This window comes from Pyxicephalus adspersus, chromosome 7 (genome assembly GCF_032062135.1).
Source record: "Pyxicephalus adspersus chromosome 7, UCB_Pads_2.0, whole genome shotgun sequence".
Lineage (NCBI taxonomy): Eukaryota > Metazoa > Chordata > Amphibia > Anura > Pyxicephalidae > Pyxicephalus > Pyxicephalus adspersus.
This window is the reverse complement of record NC_092864.1, coordinates 35,786,920-35,812,309: the sequence shown is the minus strand read 5'-3', so window position 1 is coordinate 35,812,309 and position 25,390 is coordinate 35,786,920. Positions and strand designations below refer to the sequence as shown.

Sequence of the window (25,390 nt, the reverse complement as noted above, 5' to 3'; positions counted from 1 at the left end):
ATATTTTTATTAGCCACATATGGCCCTCTTACATTTTCCCAGTGGCCCTCAGCCTGGTAAAGAAGTAAACTAAATGAGAAGCCATAGAGGAATACATATTTGTATGTAATTTTACAGGTGAATTCTGTTTTTGGACTCTTCATAGAGAAAAAAAGGGTTGATGTACTAAATGAAATTTAGGTTGTTCATGTCCAGGGTGTAAAAAATCCTTGTAAACGATAATTCATTTGGCTTAAAGTTTGTGCTGAAAATTTGCTTTGCAAAGAATATCCAATCATTTGCAAGGTAATCTGGTCGTACAGTATTTTCCTTGCACATGATTGAATGGTTTAAGTCAGCAGTGCTTTATTTCCTTCACTAAGCTAAATAATATTTCCATAGCAAGGAGATACTTTAACAGTATCTCCTTGCTTTAGTAAATCAAACAAAAAGTATTGGAAGATATATTCTAATGTAGCCACTTGCAGAACAATTTCACTCAGTTTGCAGTGTTTTTAATTTGACATTCCTATATGAATGAGTAAGGAATTTATAGTACCCTGACCTTATGGTTTCTTTAAAGCTGCATATACACGTGCAATTATTGTCATTGAAAAGGATCTTTCACGATCCTTTCCAACCACTAAGGACTGCACAATGCATGAACGAGTGCTGTACATACAGCGCCTTTCTGCTCTATGGAGGGGGAAGAACAAGGAAGCGGCACCCTGCTACGCGCTCTTCCCCTTCCCTTGCATTACGATCGTTCGTCGTCCATCTTCTGTGGATCCCCCAGGACGGTCGTTCGGACGATGGACGACGAGCGCTGTACACTTGCCAGATTCCCGTCTGGTATCGGCTTTGAGCCTCATGTGTTTGGCCAAGTATTTTACAATCTATCCAATTAAAAGTAATCTACAGTTTTCCATGCCAGTCCATGAAGGCATGGGCTTACAAGAGGTGGGTTAAACTATGCTGTTCATCATTCAACCCAGTAGACTGGTGTCATCAAGTGAATTTACTTTGTAAGCATTGCAGATAAAATCACATTATTTATTCTTATATGCCTTGGGCTTTGTATCCTTTCCTTTATTAAACTAGACTTACACATTAACATGTATCACTTTGAGTTGGTTTGCTTTGAGCTTCTTGGAGATGTTTTTTTCCTTTTTTCCCTTGACTGGAAATCTACTTTCTGTTTATTAACTACATTTATCAGACACTTTTCCTACCAGGAACCTGCTGAATACAATCTGGTCAATTAATATTCAATTAAACAGCCCTTGTACTGAATATCTTTAGAGAAACACAAGCACTAATTAAGTCACTTGAAAAATCATCATATATTTTCCCAGTAATTTAAAGTATAATTTTAGGAAGAGTTTAATTTGCAGTTACCTAAAAGAATGTCTCTCACCTTTAAATCCAAGAAATGTCACATCAGTGACATCATGAATTGATATTTTTGAACGATGGAGTATTCATGAATATGCCTAAAAAAAAAACGGCCTCTCGAGCACAAAGCACCAGTGTCAGACTCTCTCCCCTCTCTGACTTGACCCCCTAATGCCTTGCTTGCCACTTTTTTCTTTTTTTAATATTACTTCACCTACAAGTCACTTCACTAATAAAATATATAAATCAAATCATTTGTTTAAATGTCGTTAAGTGTTATTTACCAAGGCCCAGTGCTGCATTTTCTAACCGCCTCTTACATATCAACTTTACTCATTCTTACTTTAGTATGATATCTGAGTGGTTGTCATGGGTAGCTTACATACAGTACAAGAGATAAAGAAAAATTTATCTTCTTATTAAAAAAATTACTTTTTGCTCTTTTCCTTACCTAATAAACCTAAAAATCTTTCTGTGTACAATTAAACTAAACAAAGTAAGCAGAATTTAATATTTTTGGTCCCGGGAAAAGTATAATGGTATTTCAAAAGAATTATAATTGGGTTCATATTTAAATATTTTATCCAAACATTGCTGAAAATTTCGACAGTGGATTACCAACATAGATCATTCACATTAACATAGGTGCTTTAGGTGGAACCACCATGTTCAACCTCTTCCACGTGTCAGATCTTCGGACAGCTTTATTGGCCAGACTGAGGTGACATTGCTCAGTTTTGGCAGCCCCAGGGGATACCATAGGCATTAAAATAGAATCCCTCCCCTCTTACCTATTATTGTTTTTAAACTACTGGGAATGCTTTCATACATGATTTTGATGTGTGTTTTAGGCACATACGCTCTTTACGCCAAGACAGCATTTTAGAGGTCAGATACTGATGAAGGGTTTGGATTACATGGTGACCTAATTCATTTTATGGATGTTCAGTAGAGTTAATAGCAGATCTTTGTGCAGGCCACCCAGTTCTTCCACACTATTCTTCATCAAACAATGTTTTTATTGAGCTAGCTTTGTGTACAGAGACATAATCATCTTGGAACGGAAAAGAGTCTTTTATTAAGAGTATTTTACAATGTTATAACCTCACGGTTGTGCAAAAAAGCTTTGCATGCTGTAGAATTTACAGTATCATTGAATGGAATCAGCAGAAAACAATATTTTAAGGGATTTCCATATACATTTGGCCATATAGTGTATTTTTTCTGCCCTATTTACTATTGCTTATGTTATGATAGTAGAAACATGTCTTTTTGTGTTAAAGATTTCTAATACTAGCGGCATAAATATTGTCTTATTAGCATCACATCTCCATAAGACGCAAAGAGAAAGGCACCAATAGCTACACAATTTGTACTATTTTTAGGAATAGTACACATTTATTAGTAATATAAAAATATTTTAAAACATTTCTAATATAAGTTATTTATTTTAACAGCTTCACCAACCTGTTCCTCCAGCGAGTATGTCTGCAACAGTGGAGGTTGCATCTCAGCCTACTTAAGGTGTAACGGGGAATATGATTGTGCAGATGGTTCAGACGAGGTGAGTGAGGGATATTTAAGCTTTTTGTAGTGTTTTATGCTAGCTGGTAATGTTCCTGTGGGTTTTAAATTGCTTTAGGAATGGTAAACACACTTGAACCAGATCAAACGCAGTTCAAAAGGAGGTCACCTGCAGCTTAATGCACCATTAAATGAGTTCTGATCATCTCAGAAGCATTTCGGAATGATGACAAATTTTTTCTGTTAACACAAGCTTGTCAACACAAATCCTAAAATAAGTCTATGGCTTGTTTTTTCAAATCAAAGCCACAGGTATGTTTTAGGTGTTTCCCTTCCCTGCAGTATGTACTCACCTTTTTTTCACTGCATGATTCAGCACTGGTAACTAAGGGAAACAACCAATACTTCCAGGTATGTTTGAAAACGTGACTTGCTAACTAGCACTGAAGCGTGGAGAGCTTACTAAGCTATAACCATAATGACTTGTCCATTGTACATACACAACATTTTCCTTTGCTTTTATGGCTGAATGGAATAGTGGAAGGACATATACATGACAGTAAAGAGAAAACTTTTTCACAATGAACAAGTTGGCAGAGGGATGACTTGCCATTATTCTGCTTCTCCTTAATCATCTTACCAGATGGAGATGAACAAGTTGTATTGCAAAAAGAAGACTCTGTAGTAAAATACAAGACCCACATATACTGCCCAGGGCTCTTACCCTTTACAAATTATCTGATGCTACTGTAAACATACGTGTGAAGATTTACCCTTACCCTTTTACCATTTACCAATTATCTGCATTGTTGGGTGAGAGACATTGTTCTTCTAGGCAGATTCCTAGAGCAGGCATATTATCATGGATCTGGTATCTAGGCAAAGAACTTTTCAAGGCTATGTTGTTTGGAATGTTGCATGCTAGGATCAATAATTATTATTGTTTTTTGTTGTTGTTTTATTACAGCTGGACTGTGTGATGGAATGTAAAGAGAACCAGTTCCGTTGCAAAAACAGAGCTTACTGTATCCCAATCAGGTGGCTGTGCGATGGTGTTCATGACTGCGTGGATGGTAGTGATGAAGATAATTGTGAGAGAGGTTAGAGAGTCCATTAAACTCTCCTAAATTATCTTTGATTCTCTTGTATCCCATTTGCTCTGTATGCCCAGATAAACCTGTAACACCCCTGTGCCCTTTACATTTAATTAACTGAATGATCTGGGAGTGAATAGGAGACTGTCACAACCAGTCCTTTCTGTGTCAAAACACGTTTTTCCTTTCCTGCCAAGATAAAACCTTAAATTATTAATAGTATAAAAGAAGTGTCATATAAAGGTATTTTAGTTGTGACTTCACTATTTTTTAATAGACATTCATTTTGCAACCAAAACATGTTTGAGTTTTGTATCTTGCTTGCAAACTGAAGCACATGTTGGCTTCTTTTATCTTGATATTCTTTTATCTTGAATTATCCTCTTTTTTCTTATATTGATGTTTCCTGGTAGGTTTCTTTAAATTTCAACCAAAATTAATATCCTACACAAAAAAGTTGTGTCCCAAAAACTTGAGTTAGGCTTCAGGATTAAATATCACTCTCAATATATAATACACAGAAGATGAACCAGTCCATGTGGTGCCGGCCACATAGGACATAGGCTGAACAAATTCACAGAATTTGTGCAGTGAATTTATCAGCAATTTAAAAAAAAATATTTAATTGGATTGGAAATCAGAATTTGAACAAGGCAAGCTCAGAATTCTGTGTTTTTTTAAATAAAAAAAGTATTTACATAATTTACATAAAAATGATTAAAATTAAATTTAAAAATTAAATGCCAGTTGGGTCCCACAAAATAATAATATCAGACCTTTACATTGACATGGGACCTTCCTAGATTGGAAGTAGGGAGTGTGTGTGTTTCCCCCCCCCCCCATTCCTAATAGATCTTTTGAAAAAGATCTTGGAAAAACCAGACCCCCCCCAAATGCCAGTGGCATTAGCCATCATTGGGAAAGAGGGCCCCATGCCTATAATGTGCTCATGCAGTTGTGGGGGTTTGAGAGCGAGGGATCACTTGGAGACTGGAAGCCCCTTTAAATAGGGAGGCCCCCAGATATATGTCCCCTCACTCTGGGGAATGATTATAGGAGTACATAGCAGGTCCTACTATTTCCCAGAAAATTTGCCCTAGAAATAATGCAAAATGCAGGATCTTCAATGGACCAGAGTTACAGTCTTGAAGACCTTTTATGAATATGATGGGGCACACAAACCTGTTGCCCTGTTTCCTATCTATGAACATCCAAACCCTTTTGTGGAACCCACATTTTTTTTCAACTCTAGAAAAAAACAATAAATTAAAAATACCTGCAAATAAATAAAGCTTGCAAATGATCAGCTAGGCTGAAGTTACTCCTTGCACACTGACCCAAAATAAGTATGTAGGTCAATGTTACTTCATTGGTTATATCCTTCTTTCTACACACACACACACACACACACACACACACACAGAGAGATATATATATATATATATATATATATATATATATATATATATATATATATATATATTGTTCTTTCTCCTTGCGTGTGGATTGTGGTTTATATATTAGCATGACAATCCAAGGAGGTGTGTTATATTACTCTCTTATTCTACCTAAGGAGACTTCCCAGTGTTTTCTTTCCTTCGACTCTTTGTGAAATTGTCACGCACAGCGTGGCACGTAGAAAAGCACGCAGGTTCCCAACCTCCTTTTTAAAAGTCGTAACAAAGAAAACAAAACAGAATAATATATAGAATATTATACATAAGACAGAGCAAAAACACTTTCACCTTTGTGCGTCTTTGCCATTCACAATAAATAACTCTTGTTGACTCAATAGCTTCTAAGTCCTTGTGGAAGAATAACTTAAGACTTTTTGTGTTGCAGCCCATAGTTTACTGAAACAAAGAAAGGAAAATTGATTCAACATTAAGAACCTAGAGGTTTTAAAAAATATGGAAATAAATATACTAAGCTCTGGAGGTTTAACCTCAATAAACAAAAAAAACATATTGGAAGTGTTGAATAAGTAATATGTCAGAATCCATTTACTGTAAATTGTACTGGAATAAAAAATCATTGCAGTTATTCATTATGAAGAATGATACAACTGCCACTCGGTGTGAATATTGCCTTTGGGGCAGCTGTGTAAATTGCAGCATGCATTTGGAAAAGTAAGCTGGTCTTGACATTTAATAGTCTGAGGTTTTCATCTGAAATATAGTTGTTTTAGAGGTAATGATGGTTCTTATTCCCGGACATGGTTATTGTTAGAGACTGAGTGGCTTTGTACGATCGCGAGTAGTAGTTAACTTGCTGTCTGACTGTCAGGCTTGAAAGAAAGCTAAGAGATTATTTAAAATATCATATCAAAAGTCATTATGTGGAAACTTTATTGTGTTCAGTAGCACTTTTGGAGCTGTCTCTGGGGTTGCTAATTAGTTAACCTATTAGTGTCAGCTATCCCATTTCTATAATTCACAGTCCAAAATAATGTCAAACATCAGGTGTGACATTTGTACAAGAATCCTATACAGACTTGTTGATACAAATTCCCTTTAAATAGGTGGATATTGAAGATACCTTAAGATTTTATCTAAATGTTATTAGAAGCATCAAGAAATATTATAAAAATCACATAAATAATTCATTATTCATTATATAAATTATAAAAGGCACCCTAAAAGATTTACCTTTTGCCTTGCATTCCTGCAGATTCTGGTATTTCGGTGCTACTTGATGTGGTAACTCATGGTGTGACCCCCCTTACTCTGGGATAAGAGATGAGGAGGCACATATAGCACACCACACCAAGTGGTTGACCTGACCCAATTTTTTTAACAGTAGGAGATGCTTAAAGGTGCATGGGTAATTAAAACCTGAGCCTACTCATTGCATAAATGGCACACATATGACACATTGTACCTAAAATATATCCAGATACCTATAGACACAGTACCTTGCAGATACACACAATTAGCCTGTCCTCCTGCACAAAACTTTCTTAAACCGATGTTTGTAATAATGATATCCTTTGATATTGATGGAATTATTGCACCTTTTGCCTTTTGATAAGGTGTTGGGTGAAGGATGTTGGTGTATCAATTTATAGGCCAGCTTTTCTTATGCTGTAATATCTTATTCTTGTTCCTATTAAAGCTGAATATTTAGACCTTTTGTTAGCTTGCTTGTTACCTGTTCCCCTGCTTCTCAGAATGTTGTTTGCAGTGGGTCATGGCTCAAACCTTGTGCCATCACATCATAGTGATGGCGCTCTGGAGAATATTGAGGAGACCTACGAAGAACAACTTTGTAGACTTGCGAATGAAAGAGATGTTTAATATGCCAGTGTAAAGTGCAAGGACTGTCTACATTTTCAGCAGTCTAGAAGCAATCAGTCTGATTTCCCCCTTACACTGTTCAATAGAACAATGTTAAATCTGATTTGCTTTGTGTGCTGTGTATTGTACATAACAATTTCAATTTGCAAATGCTTAAAAAAACAGATAACGTCATTATATTGATATGAGAGCAAAGGAATTTATTTACAATTATACTGTTCTTGCATTTGTATAAAGCAGTAATATCATGAAGACAACGCAACTAAGCATTTGCATTCATAGCAAATCACGAACAAATGATATTTTGTCTTTTTATAGAACATCTGATTTTATCAGCTTAATATAGCTGTTTTCCAATTACACTTTACATTAATCGTTTACAGTATGCCAGCTCAATTATTTTGTGTATTGTGCTGGTAGTTTGCAGCCATGTCCCACTGTTTTCTGTAGCCACAGGAAATGATAATTCTTGCTATTGTTTCTCTTTATTGAAGGCGAGAATATATGCAGAGCGGATGAATTCCTGTGCAATAATACTCTTTGCAAGCTTCATCTGTGGCTTTGTGATGGTGAAGATGATTGTGGAGATAATTCTGACGAAGTCCCTGAAATGTGTGGTATGTACACTTGATTTTTCTACCAATCTTGTACTGTGTGATCTGGATATCCTTCTCTTAGATCTGATGAAGCCAGATATTTGCAGACTTATTGGTTTAGCTCTAACCCTCTTTTGTGGTTTTATAACCCAGATTAGTAACAGTACATAAAAATGTCAGGCCCCACATGGTCACTATAGATCGATTTCCTTTCAATAACTCTATTGAGGCAAGTGGTAAAGACATTCTACCTGCTAACCTTCTCTTACACATTTTGCCCCCAGGTAGGTCCTAGGCCTACCTGGATTTCAGTCCATTTCCAGGCAAAATAGAGTTTGGTTGACACCTGTTAATGGTAGGGTGCAGCTGGAGTAAAGAATAAGGATTAGCAGAATTGCCAAATTCCCCTTCATTAAACTTTGTGGATGCTGCAAATTTTTGTGCAAATTTCAGCAAGATATATAGAGGGTTAATGAGCAAAGTGGATTTTTTTTTACAGCTAATATCAACAAAGAATGGGGAAGTGAAAGACTTCACTGAGGAACCTGTGCTATGCAAAATATTTTTTTTTCATAAAAATAAGTTCAGGGGAAGAGAGGCTTTTCATGTGGCGTTTAGGGCAGACATTAAAATTCCAAAGACCTTTAAATAACTTGTTTGGAGGTTGCCTTGAAACTGTGCTTGGTGTTATTTATTTATTTTATTTAAGAAGAAAAAATTTGGGTTTTCCTTAAATTTTTATCAGATCTTTATTCAAGTATGTGGCTCAGTGGACAGGAAAAGGAGGACAGTGAGAACCAGGCCTTTAGTGAATTGAAAACACATACTGACTTTAATAATAAAATATATTACAAGAAGTAGGTTCAGTGTCAACTAAGTCATCCAATGATGTAAATCCATTGGCAATCACAACTACTCAATGTCCTGCAACATTTACCTGTTTGCTAAATAACAGATCTCCTGTGCTGTGATAATAGTGCAGGGAATAATGAGTAAATACATTGATTGGTCTTTATATCAACACAGAAGATGTTCCAATTTGCTGATGAAATTGATAGAAACAAAGGGTAAAAGTGTGCTGTGCACATTTCAGCAGAAAGAAATGTAATATGGAGGAAATAAATGGAGCAGTCATATGTAATGGGGAGTCATGGCATCTGGCTTTTACTTTTGAATAGATAATGAAAAGCCTTTGTAGCCCAAACCACCATTTGCACCATCAGTTGGTCTAATGGACATTCCACTGGGGATATCCCACCTATGCAAAAACATAAAATGTTCTTAAATTTGTCAGCAGCAATGTCGGTCTTAAACAGCAGTTTTTGGGTGATGTTATGGTGGTTTGTATAGTTTATTTATAATAGATGATTCAAGACTTATACAGTATGATTGTTTGATTTTTTGCTAAATGTTTGTTTCCTACCTTTGATCAACAAAACATCATTCAATCATTCAGCACAACAGAAATCTGCACTCCATGGAATGAATTAGATTAGTGCAATTATCTGCCATGTTTTCTTTGTAATTTATTTACAAATTATACAGACATGCAACAATTCACAAAGGCTGACAAAATAAGTGAAAACAATGTGATCTAATTGGATTTGTGATAGAACAATATGCTGGAACAAATGACATGAATTAGAATCTGGGAATCTAAATGTTTTTATATCAGATATTAAAATCAGTCAATTGCTCCTGGGGCATGGATTGTTGCTATCCTAAATGTTTTTTTTTAACTTCCATAGTACCAGAATCTATTTTACATCCCCAATCTCTTCACATATTTGCTCTCCTCCCCTATCTGGCCCTATATGACCTTTGTGGTCATATAAGTCTACTCTCTTCTTGCTTTACAAGTTACCTGGCAGAAAACTTACGCTTTCTGTGAAATGGCTTACTTGCTAGCTAGATGCTTACCAGAGATGTTAGATGTTGTTCTCCCATTAGTGGTACTCTGCTAAGTTCCCTGCTGGAGGTAAAACAATTTCATTACGGAAGTGGTTTACTTGTCTGGCAAATTATGATGCAAGGCATCAAATTGTTCCAATGACCCTAAATATGAAGGTAAGACAATGTTTTGAAAAGTTTGAGTTATCTAACCAAAATCACACCCAGTGAACTCTGTTCCCTATTATTATTATTATTCTCTTACTGCAGTAGCAGCAAATGAATGCAGAAAATGTTTCCCAACCACTCCCATGGAGTGATGTTGAAAAAATGTTGAAAAACAATTGGCTAAACCTTAAATAACTGGATTGAGATGATCACAAAAGTGTGTGTATAAAAGTGAATCTATTGGCAGTGGGACTAAAAGTAAGGAGAAGTCAAAACTTTGAGTTCTTTCTAGAACAGGAATGGATAGGACGTCTTTTATTGTAGACACATGAGACATTGACTTATCTTTACAGAGCATTCCCTCACTTTTGAACTATTTCTTTCTGTTCTGTCCATTGGTTACCAGAAGAGTTGTTCTTAACCTTTCAATGGAGCACAGGTGGCAATACCCATTACTTTTTTTATCCAAAGCTAAACTATACCATATTTACACTAGATATAATTTAGTTGTTTGTTTAGAGCTTGTTTGGTGTATCTCCTTATGAAAGGCTTTATGCATATGTTTTGTTAGCTACAAAAATAACATTGACATTGTATGTGTGGCATTTTTGTTTCTAAGTCAAATTTCCCTGCCCACCGACAAGGCCTTTCCGCTGTCACAACAACCCCGTGTGCCTGAGGACGGAGCAGGTGTGCAATGAACTGGATGAGTGCTGCGATAACTCTGATGAGATTCACTGTGGTACGTAGAATTTACCCTGCGTGGCTCTGAAACTAAATTAACGTAATCTGAGAGAAACCTTCGGTGAAAAGCATAATTGACCCTAATTGAAGTCTTAATTGAAAGTTTATGTGTTCCATAAATTAGGTTCTGAAACAATTATATTCGAAACGCATGAGGAACCTTTCTGCTTCTTGGTCAGTGGCTTTACATGCTGCCTGCATCTTAATAAGCACACAAGGCTAATTGTGATTCATTTTGTTTGTGTAAAATATGGTAGGAATGAAGCAGAAAGTGAAACCTTGCACGAAGGATGAGTTCACCTGCAGTAACAGAAAGTGTATCTCGTCAGAGCTGCAGTGCGACCAGTTCGATGACTGTGGAGATGGAAGCGATGAAAGAGGATGCAAAGCAGGTACATTTCTTGGTACTATCATGGTTCAAACTTGTCTTCTAGTAATCTGAGCAGCAAGTCATTAGTGAAACACCACTTCTTTTAGAAAACAAAAAACCTCTTTGAGGTAAGTATTTATTTTGCAAAGATTTAGCCTAGCATTAGACTAACCCTTGCATTAGATTTTTAGCCTCTTTTCTGGTTCTTACTGAAATAGATGCACCAATGGTGGGGTCTACTATACTAAAAATCGGAGTGTTGCATAAGAAGAAAAACATGTATGGGTGTGCAACACCTTAGTACACCAAGGAGCTGATAGATCTGCCCATTGCCCATAATTACCTTTTGTTCCCTATACAAAAGGTTAAAAAATGATATTCTGTAAAATTATAATGCATGGCCAAACATTTGACCAGCCTATCTTAATGAGCTTGTGATATACTTCACTTTAAAAGCCCTGGATCTTCTATACTGGAGTTGGGGGGGCGGGGGGAAATAAAAAAGAATGGACTTAGGCTTTGAGAGGACAGTCATGTCAGAGCAGAAAAAGACCTTCCCTAGACTTTTGGAATTGCACAACTATCTAATAAGTCCTTGTGTGTGGTAGCATTACCAGAACTCTTCAGTGGAAACATTTGAACATACAGTTTAAGTTTCTCACCAAAGATAAAACATGGACTTCAGTAAACATAGGGCCAGTTCTGAAGGTGTCTGAAGTTTTTAGTAAGGTCTTTAAAGGCTATTGGGCAAAAGAAGAACTAATCACATATTTAAGAAATTAGGTTTCTTGTGGGTGGTATCCTGTAAATAATGCAGAAAAACCATTTAGGAAAAAAATCAAAACAAACAAAAAACAAAATACCTTTTATGGATCTACAATACTCGAAAAATTCCCTCTTTCTGGGGCTGTTTTTAGTTTATTTGGCCATCAGTCCATAAAACATAATCCAAAGGCTTCTTCTTGTATTGTACTTGAAATGGCCATGTCTATAACACAAGCCACTTGATCTCAGCAATTGTCCACCATTCAAAGGAGATGTACATTTTTCGTGTTTTGTTATTTTAGGTATCTTATTAAATGACCTAGTAGCCTATTAGTTTTCCATTTAGCCCAGCTGATCCCCATTGTTGAATGCCAACAGCCAATGAAGATCACAAAATATTTATAATTCTTTAAAAATGCCTGACATATTTGAGAAGGCACAAAAGTATTTTTGACCTTTGCTTTATATGCAGTTTACGGCTGGCTGATGTGATGGTTCCATTTCTCATCTCCCAACATTTTATTAATTTAATATGGTGATATTTCCTATGGAAATATTCATTGTTTAATGATTTTTCAAGATATGGGGTTTATTTTGTCTGAAGTATCATAAATTTACATTTTAGTAAAATTACATTCTATTTTTTCTGAAAGGTAAAAATATAAAAGTCATAATTTACCCAGTGAACTTTGAAAAAGGTTAATGGAAGTTAAACTGAATGCTTTAAACTACACTTTAGCCTTGTACATGGGTCACACTAAAAATAGACTGAATATAAAACGTCAGTAAAGGAAAATAAAAAAAAATACTCAGGAGGTGTCTGCTTATATGCCCCGATCAAATTATTAAACACATTTTTGTTTTTATTAGGAAACTAGTCATTTGTGTAGAAGATTCTCTATATCTATCAGGTTTTGTTAATTTATCACTGCATAGCTTACACATATTCTTTGATATGTAATAGGAAATATTTTATGGTATCCAAGGTACAGCAGATAAAATGTGAAATAACAAAAGCAGGTTAAATATGAAAGTCTTTTTAAAACATACTTTCATATAGGATAATGACTTATGCTTTATTGTGTTCTGGTAACACACCTTATGCGCTTTTGGTTTGTTGTAGTGCCATTTACTTTGATGTGCATTGTAGTGCCTGGAAAAAATGCAGATACCTTAATCTGTTCACTTCGCACATTGGTATGTTTGTTTCCCATTCAAAATAAATGGACCACTTTAATGTAACATGCACACCATAAACTCCATTTATTTGTATTCTGATATTTAGTTTACTGGAATAAAGTCATTCTTTCACTTGTTTGAATATCCAAATCAAAGTCCACCATGCAAAGTAAAGGGTCTATGTTATCCACATTGCTCATCTATATTGCTTTCCTGAGCTCTGCCGGCTGAACATTCTTCTTCATTTAACACAATATGGGTTCTCGGAAAAACAAAAATCTCACACACACCAAAAATTTAACCATTGTAGCTCAAAAAGATCTACAGACCTTGGAGTTTTGGGTGACAGGAAAAGTATTGACCCTTTATTTTGCAGGGAGAACTTTGACTCGAATATTAATACAATGACAAAATTGCTTTCAGGGGTTTAGTATCCCCCTAACTATTAAAAAAGACAAAATATATAAAAAAGCTACAAAAGCAATTTTGTAATTTAATGTTAAATTGTACCTTTCTATTTCACTCTGCAGGCAATCATTTTATTATGACATATTCCTAAATTAAATTTAAATAGTACTTTCTTACAACATGGCAGCCTTGAGGCATTGGTGTAGAGAATGTCCCAAAATCTAATTTCCTGCATGTTTGAATGGTTCACTGTTTTTTTCCAGAAATCTACTCTGGAAATTTCAGATGTCCTCTGAAGCTTTTACCTTTTAGGTAGAAACTCTTCAAGGAAGAAGATGCAGTTTCCTTACAGCGTTAAGGATGCTCAGTTGTTTAAAAGGCTGACTGTCCTTTTCAAAAATCAGTTGGTGAGGAGCGTGGCCTTTTTCAGAATAGAGAGTGATATTAATATGCTAAAATTATTTTAAAAATCTTTGACGTTCATATAGTTTATCTAAACATAAATTAAGTATTTACATGTTCACTTCAAATGTATTGAAGTAGGTCAATTGAGCTAAACTTGCTCAAAAAAAGAAACCCCATGCTAGGAATCCCCCTAGCTAACTAAGCTTGCAATGCCTGGCCAGTATGAGGACATTTTCTTCTCCATTCTATCTTCTCTGATAAAGTCTATGCACCTCTAACATCAGAAGTGCAGATTGGAGGTGTCCTGACCAGTTAGAAACCATGCATCGCCAATCCTAGCAAGAAATGCTGTATTCAGTTTCTTTTTGTGTATGGTCTTCACTTGTAGATAGAGCAATGAAAAAATAGGTATTCTGCTTGGCTAAGCATTGCCAGCACAATTGCCAGAGACTTTTAGGAAGTAATAGGAGGAGCCATGGTTTCGCTTCTAAAAGTCCACTAAAGTGGCAGTATATTTCACCTTTAGGGGTAAATTGGTCTGAACCTAATATGCAGCTTATACAGTGAGTGACACTTTTGGCCAGATTTATCAAAACTGTCCAAGACTGAAAATGAAAGACTATCGAGGAAGAACCTGGATGATTCAGCAAATCTGGAATGGATCTGATCTGGGATTATAAACATTTTTCAAATGATTTTATGAAATCCATTCTAGGTTTGCTGTATCACCTAGGGTAGTCTATCTTCTTCAGTATTGGAATTTTTAATAAATCAGGCCTTTTAACTTTGATGTATGATGATATCTTGCTGCGACATGTGAAAAATAATGAGTGAAATATGGATTGACAGAAATATCCTGAATGACCCATTGCCACAGGCTTCATAATAGTGGCTCTTGATCATGTGATCTAAGCTAAATGAAAATGAAAAATAACATTCATGCAAAGCCAGACAACCAACATCATTCCCAAGAACCTTTCTAAAGATCATGTGATCAAAACAGCTAATATACAATACATGTAAATTACCATTTGACCATGGTCCAATTTAAATTAAAAATATGAGTACTGAAGGTTACTAACCTTTGCTTGGTATACCCACTATTCCCAGTACTTTCTCTGTTTGTCCTCAGCTCATTCGCTGCTGGTTATTCAGCTGTTTCCTGCAATTAATTAAATCATTTTTTTCTGCTTCAAGAAATATTTTTTTGTTAGGTAAAATAGATGTAAAAGCCAATAAAATAATAACTGGCACAGAACCCGAGTATATGGAATTTCGCCCACAAAGAAAAATCTTCTGTGATTTGTAGATCAAAGACAAACTGCTCACCAAGTGGATGGACTAGATAATGGCCTTTAGTACAAGATAACAGATCTATTAATCGTGATCCATATTTTGCCAAGATCTGTAATCAGATTGAACTTCAGTTGACTATCCATTTCAACAGCTCTTTGGCAGCCTTTTCAGGCTGAGTCCACTGGGCTCTCGTCACTTCTCTCTGCCAAACCTCATTTGTAGAATCAAGAGTGGGTAGGGAGAGTGATACTTGCCTTTGAAATGTTACTCTTGCATGTATGTATGTAGAACACAGTTAAACAGGACTTGTCAATACAAATTGCTATTGCTGTCAAAATATTGATTGACAATATTTCTATTGTATAACAAAAAACAAATTGGTTGTAATTATATAGCTTTGCTGTCCCAGATTATGGGTTGTTGGGCATATTAGAGGAACCCCAGAACTAATAATGGTAGAAATACATGTTATAGAGTATTTTCAGCGTTCTAATGTTTTACTTGTAGCTTAAAGGGCCCATTTCATGTTAAACACAAAAAAAGTAATGTAGGATTCAATTTAATTCATTTTAATAGGAAAAAAATATTCTCTAGACACTCTTGCATTTTCAATGCCCCCCCCCCCCGTGCCAACCAGTGTACCATGATGCACTTGTGTTTTACAGCACTGCAATGTCCGTATATTATCCATCATACATTGTGCTGCGTTGCATTGTAAACATCATGCATGCCAAAAAAAATACAGAAATCTGTTCCAGGGTTTACAAACATTTTCTTGAACCTGTGTTAGGGAATTATTGAGAAATGAAGGAAATATGTATATGAAAAAAAGGTATCCCTAGGCTTTACTATTCACCAGAGTATTGCGAGGGGTTTTTATTATACATAAGATCCAGTTAACCTGGACCAGGTGGGAAGCAGCAAGTCTCAAGAGGCAGTACAATATTGCTAAGATTGGAGATGATACAAGACATTTTTTCGTTTCCAGCTCTAGCAAGGAAAAAAAATGCAGATCATTTTAAAATGTCATTTTTAACACAGGACTATTGTTTTTTTCTGTGTTCTCCCTGCATTATAGATTTATTACCAACTGATCCTGCCAGTAGACCCATTATTTTTCTATTTCCTCTAATAGAAGGACAACTGTGAATTTGTGCAGCTGTGCTGTCATCCTGTGACCAGGGCAGTCCAAGTTCATATACTAAGCACTATCATTACATTCATTAACATAATGCAAATGCAGAATTTAGAATACACTATTTTTCACTTTTGTGGTTTTTAAATTGTTAGTGGCTATCAATGGGTTTCTTAAAATGGTTTTTGAAATATAAAACAATGAAAGAGTTATTTCTGGTACTCCTTGGGCTCTATTTTAAAGCAAGGCAACATTACCTCAAACATTCTATGGTGGAGAATCTTTCAGGTTCATGTGTTTCAAAGGCAGCCATTGATTCTCCATGAAGGAGTGTCGAATTCCTTGTTTTATACATAGAGCCCCTTGTGTCATCATGGGATTATGTTACTAAAAACTAATGCTAGACTGTGCTTTTGGAGGCACCCGGCATGGTATGAAGGACTAATTTTTAACAGTACAGGCATCCATATGGTATGCATAGTCTTGGATCCGTGTTTCCAAGGTGTTCACACATGAAATTGGTGAAATCTAAATTTAAGGGGTCTGTTTTAAAACTGCTAATCTGACATTCTCTGAAACATTCCCTGGTGGAGAATCAATCACTACCATTAAAATGGAACTTTTTAAAAAGTTTATACTTCTACAATCAGGCAGGTGAGTATTGAACGAATGAACTACGACGTCCCAGCACAGCCAAACAAGATGAAAGAAGATTGTATCCAAGAAAAAAAGAAGAAGGAAGATGGAGGCACCCTGTGATTGAATGGTGATCGATGAGTATTGCAGGTTTAGTTGCACTTTAAAACACATGGACCTTAATTATTATCCACAAGACAATGAATCAGTGACTGTCAGATTTGTTGCTTTATAAACACACCCTAAATGTTCTAGGTCTCTTCTCAGCTGGACAGAGATCACCCCATACAGTTCAATATTATGAAGATAAATTGCAGTGACAATGAAAAGTAGGATATTTCAATTTATAACCTACACAAGAAAAAAAAGACATCTGCTATCTGATTGGTTACAGCAGTCATCCCAGACACCTCTCTTTCCTTTAGCTTTTATATATCAAGCCCAAATGAGTAACTTTTATTCTTCCGGCTGGAATGGAGAATTTTAAGATATGAAGCATATTTCATTTTATCTGCTATAAGGAATGCGTGTCCCCACTGCGGTGACATATATTCAGCCCGGTCTGCTCTCTGATAAATAGTCTGTGCTGACATTTTTTCCTTGTGCAGAAAAGTTTTGCATCTACAATGGGAAATATAGCAAGGCTGGTCCACAAGGAGCATTTGACATATTGCAGCGATAAAGGAGCACCTTATATATTATTTTTACAATTTCACAATTTACTGTGTAATACTAAGATTCCCAGAGCATCGCATGTGATATTTGGAAATTCCAAACATCTGAAGCATTTTGAGCAGTAAAACTAAATGTTTAAAGAGCTAATTTTTTTGGAAACATTTAAACACTAGATTTTAGTGTACCTGACAAAGTTGCAATAAAGGAGCAACCGGTGATGAACTTATAACTGAAGGTTCAGAATTTGGGTTGGTCCCACCATTTGCATCTCTGCATACTGGTACACTGATTCGTAAAAAGAATGTGGGTGGTATATTTGGGGCTCATGTACTTGTTTTAGCTCAGTGACCCTGACCCTTAATAACAGCATGAAATGCCAAGCTACTATATCTAATGCTAGGAAAGTACTTTCTTGTATTCAAAGAGGAATAGACTGCAGAGATGGAGACATAATCCTGCACCCGTACAAAGCATTGGTCAGACCACATCTAGAATATGCAGTCCAGTTTTGGGCACCAGTTCACAAAAAGGACATTGTAGAATCGGAGAGAGTGCAGAGAAGGGCAACTAAATTAATAAAAGGAATGGAGGAGCTCAGCTATGAGGAGAGATTAGCTGAACTGAATCTATTCTGCCTTGAGAAGAGACGTTTAAGGGGGGATATGATCACCCTGTATAAATATATAAATGGTCCATATAGAGAACTCTCTTCCCCATTATTCACTTTGAGATCTTTACAAAGAACAAGAGGGCACTCTTTGCGAGGTAAAAAAGTTTAAGCTCCTAATAAGGAAGGGATTCTTCACTGTAAGGTCTGTGAAAATGTGGAATCAGCTCCCTCAGGAAGTAGTTTCAGCAACTGCTATAGATTGCTTTAAGAAAAAGCTGGATGTTTTTCTAGAAGCACAGAATATACCTGGGTAATAAGGCTTTAAAGTAAAAATAACAGTGACTGTTGATCCAGGGAACATACGATTGCCTCATGGAATCAGGAAGGAATTTTTTTTCCCCTGTGGAAGCAAGTTGTACCAGGGTTTTTTTTTTGCTTTCCTCTGGACCAACTATGTCTTATAGGGATTTATATCTGGGATATGTTTATTTCCCTAGTGGTTGAACTTGATGGACTTATGTCTTTTTTCAACCTAACCTACTATGTAACTATTACCCACCAAGTAATCGAGCAAAGATAATGGTGACAGCCCAGGGTCTTAGTCACTTCTAACTACATAGTTACATATTCACTTAGTTTGAAAAAAGACATAAGTCCATTAAGTTTACCGACTAGAGAAAAAAAACATATCCAAGATAAAAACACTATAGACATAGTTGATCAAGAGAAAAAAAACAAAAACCCTGGTACATTCCATGAGGCAATCGGATGTTCCCTGGATCAACAGTTATCTTTACTCCAAAATGTAAATTACATATCTGTGGGTTATTCCTAACTCAAAATTAAGTCAAGGTCATGTGTATAGCCTGTGTCTAAGATAAAGAGCACTCGCACAGTGGGCCTGATTTATTAAAGATCCCCAAGACTAGAGAATATGGACTATCATGGGAAAAACATTGGGCATCCATCAAACCTGGAATTGATATGGTCCAGGATTGAAAACATTTGCCAACAAATACCAAATACCTTTTACAAAACTCCTTCCAGGTTTAACCATGATAGTCAATTTTTTACGGTCCTAGTGAACTTTGATAAATTAGGCCCAGAGTAACCAATTTAAAGCCAATTCAGGTACTTTCAAAAATTACCTACACTCTAGCAGTATTACAAGAGCCAGAAACAGTATACAACTCTCCACTAGTATATTGCTCCAGAGTTGTAAAAGTCTCACTTGGGACAATGAACCCTGAAGATGTAGGACATCCATGACTTTACTAGGATGTCCCCAGAACCTTCCCTATGAATATTTGAGGCATTTACACAGCAAAACACTTTTTTAATCATGAAAAAAATCAAAACCTTTTCCAACAGGTATTCTTCATCATGGTAATGCATATATGTCTTTAGGTGCCTTTGACAATCCTCGTTATCATATTCTATAGAATAGCCCAAAAGTTGTTATTCTTCAATTATATTTTTGTCTTTAATTACAGGTAGCTTCTGTTGACCGATAGATACAAGGTGCAAATACCTGAAAGTGTACCTTGCAAAAACCTGAAGTTATGAATAAAATCCAGGTCTTTTGACAGGCAAAGTATTGACATTTCCAGGAAGCCTCAATATTCTCCCAGTTGCCACTTCCAAGAAGTGTCAGAACTGACCAATGGACAGGAGACAAGAACAGATAGACAAGCTTGGCCAGGGCTTTACCCAATTGGAAAGCTTGATATTTGGCTATAAGGTTGGGCACTAGTATTATGCAGGCACATCTAGGCGCCTTGTAACATTCAAGAATCCATGTTCACTTTTTAATGAGATAGATAGCTTCATACAGAAGAAAGAAAGTATTTTTTTTTTCTGGAATAGTCAAGATTAGCATTGAAAGTCATCTGTGTCTATCTCTGTATCTACTAATAGCTTGGACTTGCTGTTTCCACTGACAGTTATATGCTTGTTTTCCTCAAACACTGCATTTAAATTGACTAGGTTTATGTCAGGTTTGCTTTAATAACAGAGATACTTCGGCAAATCACAGTGCCTGTTCTCTTCATGATTTTCTCTCCGCAGCTCATATCTTCAGTTTAGTTATCCTAACACCCAGTTTATGCAGCCGTAAAATGAATAATAGACTAAAGCGTATTTGCGAGAGTCTTCGAGTTCTGTGACTCTGCCTGCCGCCACTGTGATTTGTTTATTTCTGGAAATGTGCTCCTGACAAATTTTAATTTCCTTCAGAGCCCAGCGCATATTCCTGCGAAGCAAATGTAAATCCTTGCGGGGATGACGCCTACTGCAATCAAACCAGCACACCTCCTTTTTGTCACTGCAAGCTTGGCTTCCAAAGAAACTTCAGGAACAAACAGTGTGAAGGTAGGACTTCATGGTGGAGCAAAAAAATAAAATTTAAGTTAGCTTGGATGTGGAGCAGCGTGATTAACATTCCAAAGCACTGCTGGTTTTGTTACAAGAAAAGCTGCTTTCTATCTTCAGAGACAAGGTAATTCTCCATGTGTAGCAGAAGGAAGAATTGCATGGCATGATGAAAAACCCACTGTAGCCAAAATGTACTAGAGCTGGAAGGAAATTCAAGCCTTTAATTCAGCAGCGTATTAGCAAAGCCAATTAATTAAATGAACATCATAAGATATTGCTGAATTTAATGACAAAATGCATTGCTGTCAACATCACAGTGTCAAAATTAACAGGCGCTTGTGCTTTTTCTTAATGCATATTTCCAGGCGTGTTTTAATCCCCAGCGCATTTTAGTCATGGCGCTATAGAGCTTGATTAAAAAAAAAAGGAAAGGTATTCGAAAGCGCAGGTAATGTGAAGTAAGTAGTATTATCTCAAAGCTCCAGAAAATAAGGGATTTAATCCTTATTTTAGGATTTATAAGGAAGAAGACAAACTACAAATGAGAATTTTCATTTATTTCATTTATAAAGCGCTGAAAAAGTAAAAAAACACTGAAACATTCATTTTGGTCCCTGCCCCAGAGGAACTTAGTTTACTTCAGAGGCTTAAAAAACACAGAATAAGAGAACATTTGCAGGTGCTCAAATCAAAGTGGGAAGACTGGAATAAATCACTAACTTGCAGCCCCCAGGCTTACTATACGAGGGGTGAACTGGGAATAGATGGCTTCGGTGCAGGGACAGTCAGTGAATTAGTAGCAGGGTCAGGCATTTGACAGGCAACACTTGTGGTTGAGATGGTTCGAAGTTGAGGCAGTTGGCAGGCAATAATTGCTGCAAAAAACGGCCAAGGTCAGGGCAACAGAGAGCAAGGTGGGAGGACTGGTTTAAGTGAAATGCACTGACTCACTTTGGCAGGTCACAAGAGAGGCATGGTAGGTGCTGCAGATACAATCCAAGAGAAGAGAAGAAAAGAGAAGGTCGATCAAATCAGTGGTTGACAGTCTGATTATTTTTATTTTATGATAATATATCTGAAACAAGTAAATTAACATGTTACCGGGGTTCGTTATACTAGTATAAACTGGACTGGAGTGATGCTGGACTTAAAAAAAAGGTTCATGAACAGAGTATGTGTATGTACTAGGGAGCTTGTTATAGCTGCTGACTTAACAAGACTTAAACTGGTTGCTGAAGCATACTTATACTCTGTTATTAAACCTTTTAACCTGTAGGTTGATGCCTGATGAATAGACATTGTTGGGACCCCTGAAAAGCTTGTTTCCTAATGCAATGAAGTGATATATAATACTATGATGAAATAAAAATGTTAGGACTCTTGCTTCTCTTGGTCCTCACCAGAGCACCACTCAAGTAATAAATGGGCTAGTAACCCTAATGGCCATCAGATGTGTTTCAGCAGATGTGTTTTAGTCAATTTCTGGGACTGAGGATATCTAAGAAAGCAGTCCATATTTGTGCTTTTTTTTTGTATTATTTGACTCGATTTTAATGTTTGATCGTATCTACTGCAAATAATTGGCTTTGCAAGTTGCAATAATTTATTATTTTTTATTTAAACTGAAGAACAAGCAGATCTGAATCAGAAATGAGAACTGATTCTCTCATGAACCAGTAGGAGTTTTATAGTTTATGTAGGCCATGATGTAGAGGTGGGAGGTGAACACAAATAGAGACACCAAATGTTAGCATGGCTTCAAATAATTTTTAAGTACACCTTTAAACCTGGAGACCTGGACCTGTGGGACCATAAAACTTACAAACACATGTGATGTTCAGATATCAAATATTTCACTTCCAGTTTTGCACATTTTTCTTGCAGTGTTTTGTAAAATTATGTGCATGAACCGGTATTCTATAATAAACAATGGCCATCCCTGTCTAGCTTAGTGCATGGTTTGTCATAGGAGAAGGCAGAATCCAGGATCAGGTGTCCTCAGAAGCTAGAACAACATTTTAATTAGATTTTATTTGGATATCTAAATGACTGTCACCATAAATAATAAAAAAATTTCTGCTCTTTGAGGACAAGGCCTGGTGACGTGGACAAGCCACACAAGGACTCCGATATTTGTTCAGGGCATCCACACAAAATAAACTGTTTAATTAAAACATAAGACAAAGTAGCTTAGGGTGATAGCAGACATAAGTCACTGTATGGTATTATTTAAATAGGCCTTGGAAGGAAGCCAGATATATGTCACCCTCTGAGAAAAATGGCTTTGACTCCCTGACTGATTGCATGGACAAATGCATTGTATAGCTGTGTCATTTCTTATACATACAGATCTATAGTGGTAATGTCAATATAACTTGTTCCTGGCAATGGCCTGGCCTGTCATACTCATTAACTAGGTAATTAGACATTTGCTGCTATTTTTGTAGCAGGAAGCAACATCTGGAATGAAAGGTATAGCTTTGCTGCTTAAAAGTATCATGTTATACATATAATTCAGATGTAGAGTATTATTTTAGGCCAGGCCATTTTTCAGCGTCTTCCAAAGCAGTCATAGTTTACGACAGATACATTAAATTAAGCCTGTCCAGGAACCTGACATTTGTTGAATGAACATTGGAATTTAGATATCACTATATTAACCTCCCCAGCGGTAACCCCGAGTGTGACTTGGGGTAGAAAAAAGTTGCTAAAAGTGGTAACCCCGAGTCACACTCGGGGTTGGAACACCTATGGAAGGTTAGTAAATAGAGCTCTTACCTGATCCGCCGGGGTGCCGCGCCGTCCAGCGTCGCAATCTCAGTCTTCTTTCTTCTTCCAGCTTCTGCATCCGATGAGTCACCGGGAGAGTTCCCGGTGACGTCGGTGCATGTGTACTTCCCGGACGGGCGGGGGGGAATTTCAAAATCCATTTGTATTGCATTCAATACAAAATTACTGTATTGAATGCAATACATTGGATTATTATGTGTAAAAGCAGTACAGTCAAGAACATTTATTTTACAGTATATATAATAGTATGAGTATAATGTGTATTTATTTTTTTATTTAAAAAAATAAAACATTTTTTTTTTTTTAAATATATCGATTTTTTTATATATTCAGTTTATTGTTTTTAAATGATTTTGTGTTTCAAACTTTATTATACTCATACTATTATATTATACTGTAAAATAAATTTTCATGAAAAACAATGTACCGCTTTTAGACATACAAAACCGGAAAGAAATGAACCGCTAGGGAGGTTAAGCATAAAATATGTATACACCAATTCAACTGGACCCACACACACACACCTTAACAAGAGTGACCTGCTCTGAAACTCTGCTAGTCAACTGTTTTTAAGGGAACATGGTCTGGTCTAAAACATTTAATAGTAACAAGAGTCCCAAAGTGCCTGAAAATACCTTATTGATATCTATATCCTTGTAAAGTGCTTGGCTGTAGTAGATTGGGCCTCAACTTCAGTCCAAGTCATGATTAGACTAGATAGCCCCTTTTAGACTTGTGGTTGAAAACTGTAAATATCATCCACTCTCTCTTACCACTCTCCAACTACACAGAGGATAACAACTGCTTTGTCATGGGGCTGAATGAAGTTTGATTCGGTGGAGGTTCCGTTCTTCTCCAGAGCAGGAAAAGCAACCGTGAGGCCAAATCATTTGTTGCTTTTAAGAACCACTCTGAGATCACATGTTTGAAAGCGTCAAATGTAAATACAATGTGGAAGCATTGTGTCTGCTTTATTAAAGCTCTCCACCGCTAGAGAAGATACATTTTCATCAGTGAACCTGGGAGATCCAGCAAACCTGGAATGGATCTGCCCCAGGATTGAAAACACATTTGCTAACAAATGGCAAATGACTTTTAATAAATACATTCCAGGATCATTGGAATGCAGTTGGTTACTGTTTTTTGAACTTTTGTGTTATCAAATAATCCCTTGTGTGTTGGAGATTTGCACAATTAAAACCAGGCTGCAGTACATGGAGTTTTGTGATAAATACAAACTCCCTGTATTAATTCCTGTGACTATTGTGAGCCTGCCGTGTTTCTCCGCTCTACAAAGCACAATGGCAGTGTTGAATTCAGCTCGGATTAGTAAATCGCAAGCTTAACAGACATGTTCTTTTCAGGTATCCTGCAGGAGGCGAGATAATGTTTCTGGTGGGTCCTGCCAATGCTGATTATTGAAAAAAATAACTTTTTTTTGTAAAAGAAGCTGAAATGTTTTTCTTTTTTCCAATAACAGTTTACACATTAAAATGTATTGAATGAGTTAAGGTCAACCTTACCTGACCTAGAAAAGAACAACAAATTGCTGATCATAAATGAGCTAAGGACAATATTCAAAGCTAGGCCTTGGCCCTGAGTTAACCAAAAAAAAAATGGGATTATATAACCTAAATTTCATTTTATGCACAGATTGTTAAAACTTATGAATGCCTAGAGCTGTGGATATTATCAATATAACTTGAAAAAGTGTTTACTTATGTCGGTACATTACAAATGTTAGAGCAGAAAAAGCATTCCCAGAGTAAGCTCTTTGAATTGATTTCCAAATGATATATATCTGCACCATTGAACAAGCAGTGAACAAGATGTTTGGAGCTAAAGCTAGATATAGACAGAAATTTTGCCCTAGGAAGAAAGAAGAGACATCTGCTCTCCTTGGTAGCTGTTGAATGGTATATCCATTTCTCCCAGTGGAGACACACAATGCTTCTTGTCTTAATCTCAATAAGAAGAGGGAAAAATTAAGTCAGTCGCAATAGGGAGTTTCATGTAAGTTGGGCACTTTTGATAGATTCACAATACAGGCAAAGGTTTGTGA

General features: G+C 36.4%; 1 protein-coding gene across 1 annotated transcript in view; it reads left to right on the top strand.

The window, feature by feature from the left end:
* Nucleotides 1-25,390, top strand: part of LRP1B (LDL receptor related protein 1B) — a 500,403-nt gene that overhangs the window by 419,981 nt on the left and 55,032 nt on the right. The window contains 6 exon segments of the mRNA XM_072419083.1: nucleotides 2,832-2,938; nucleotides 3,866-3,998; nucleotides 7,783-7,905; nucleotides 10,562-10,684; nucleotides 10,944-11,078; nucleotides 20,401-20,535. Coding sequence (XP_072275184.1) covers nucleotides 2,832-2,938; nucleotides 3,866-3,998; nucleotides 7,783-7,905; nucleotides 10,562-10,684; nucleotides 10,944-11,078; nucleotides 20,401-20,535 — 756 coding nt within the window.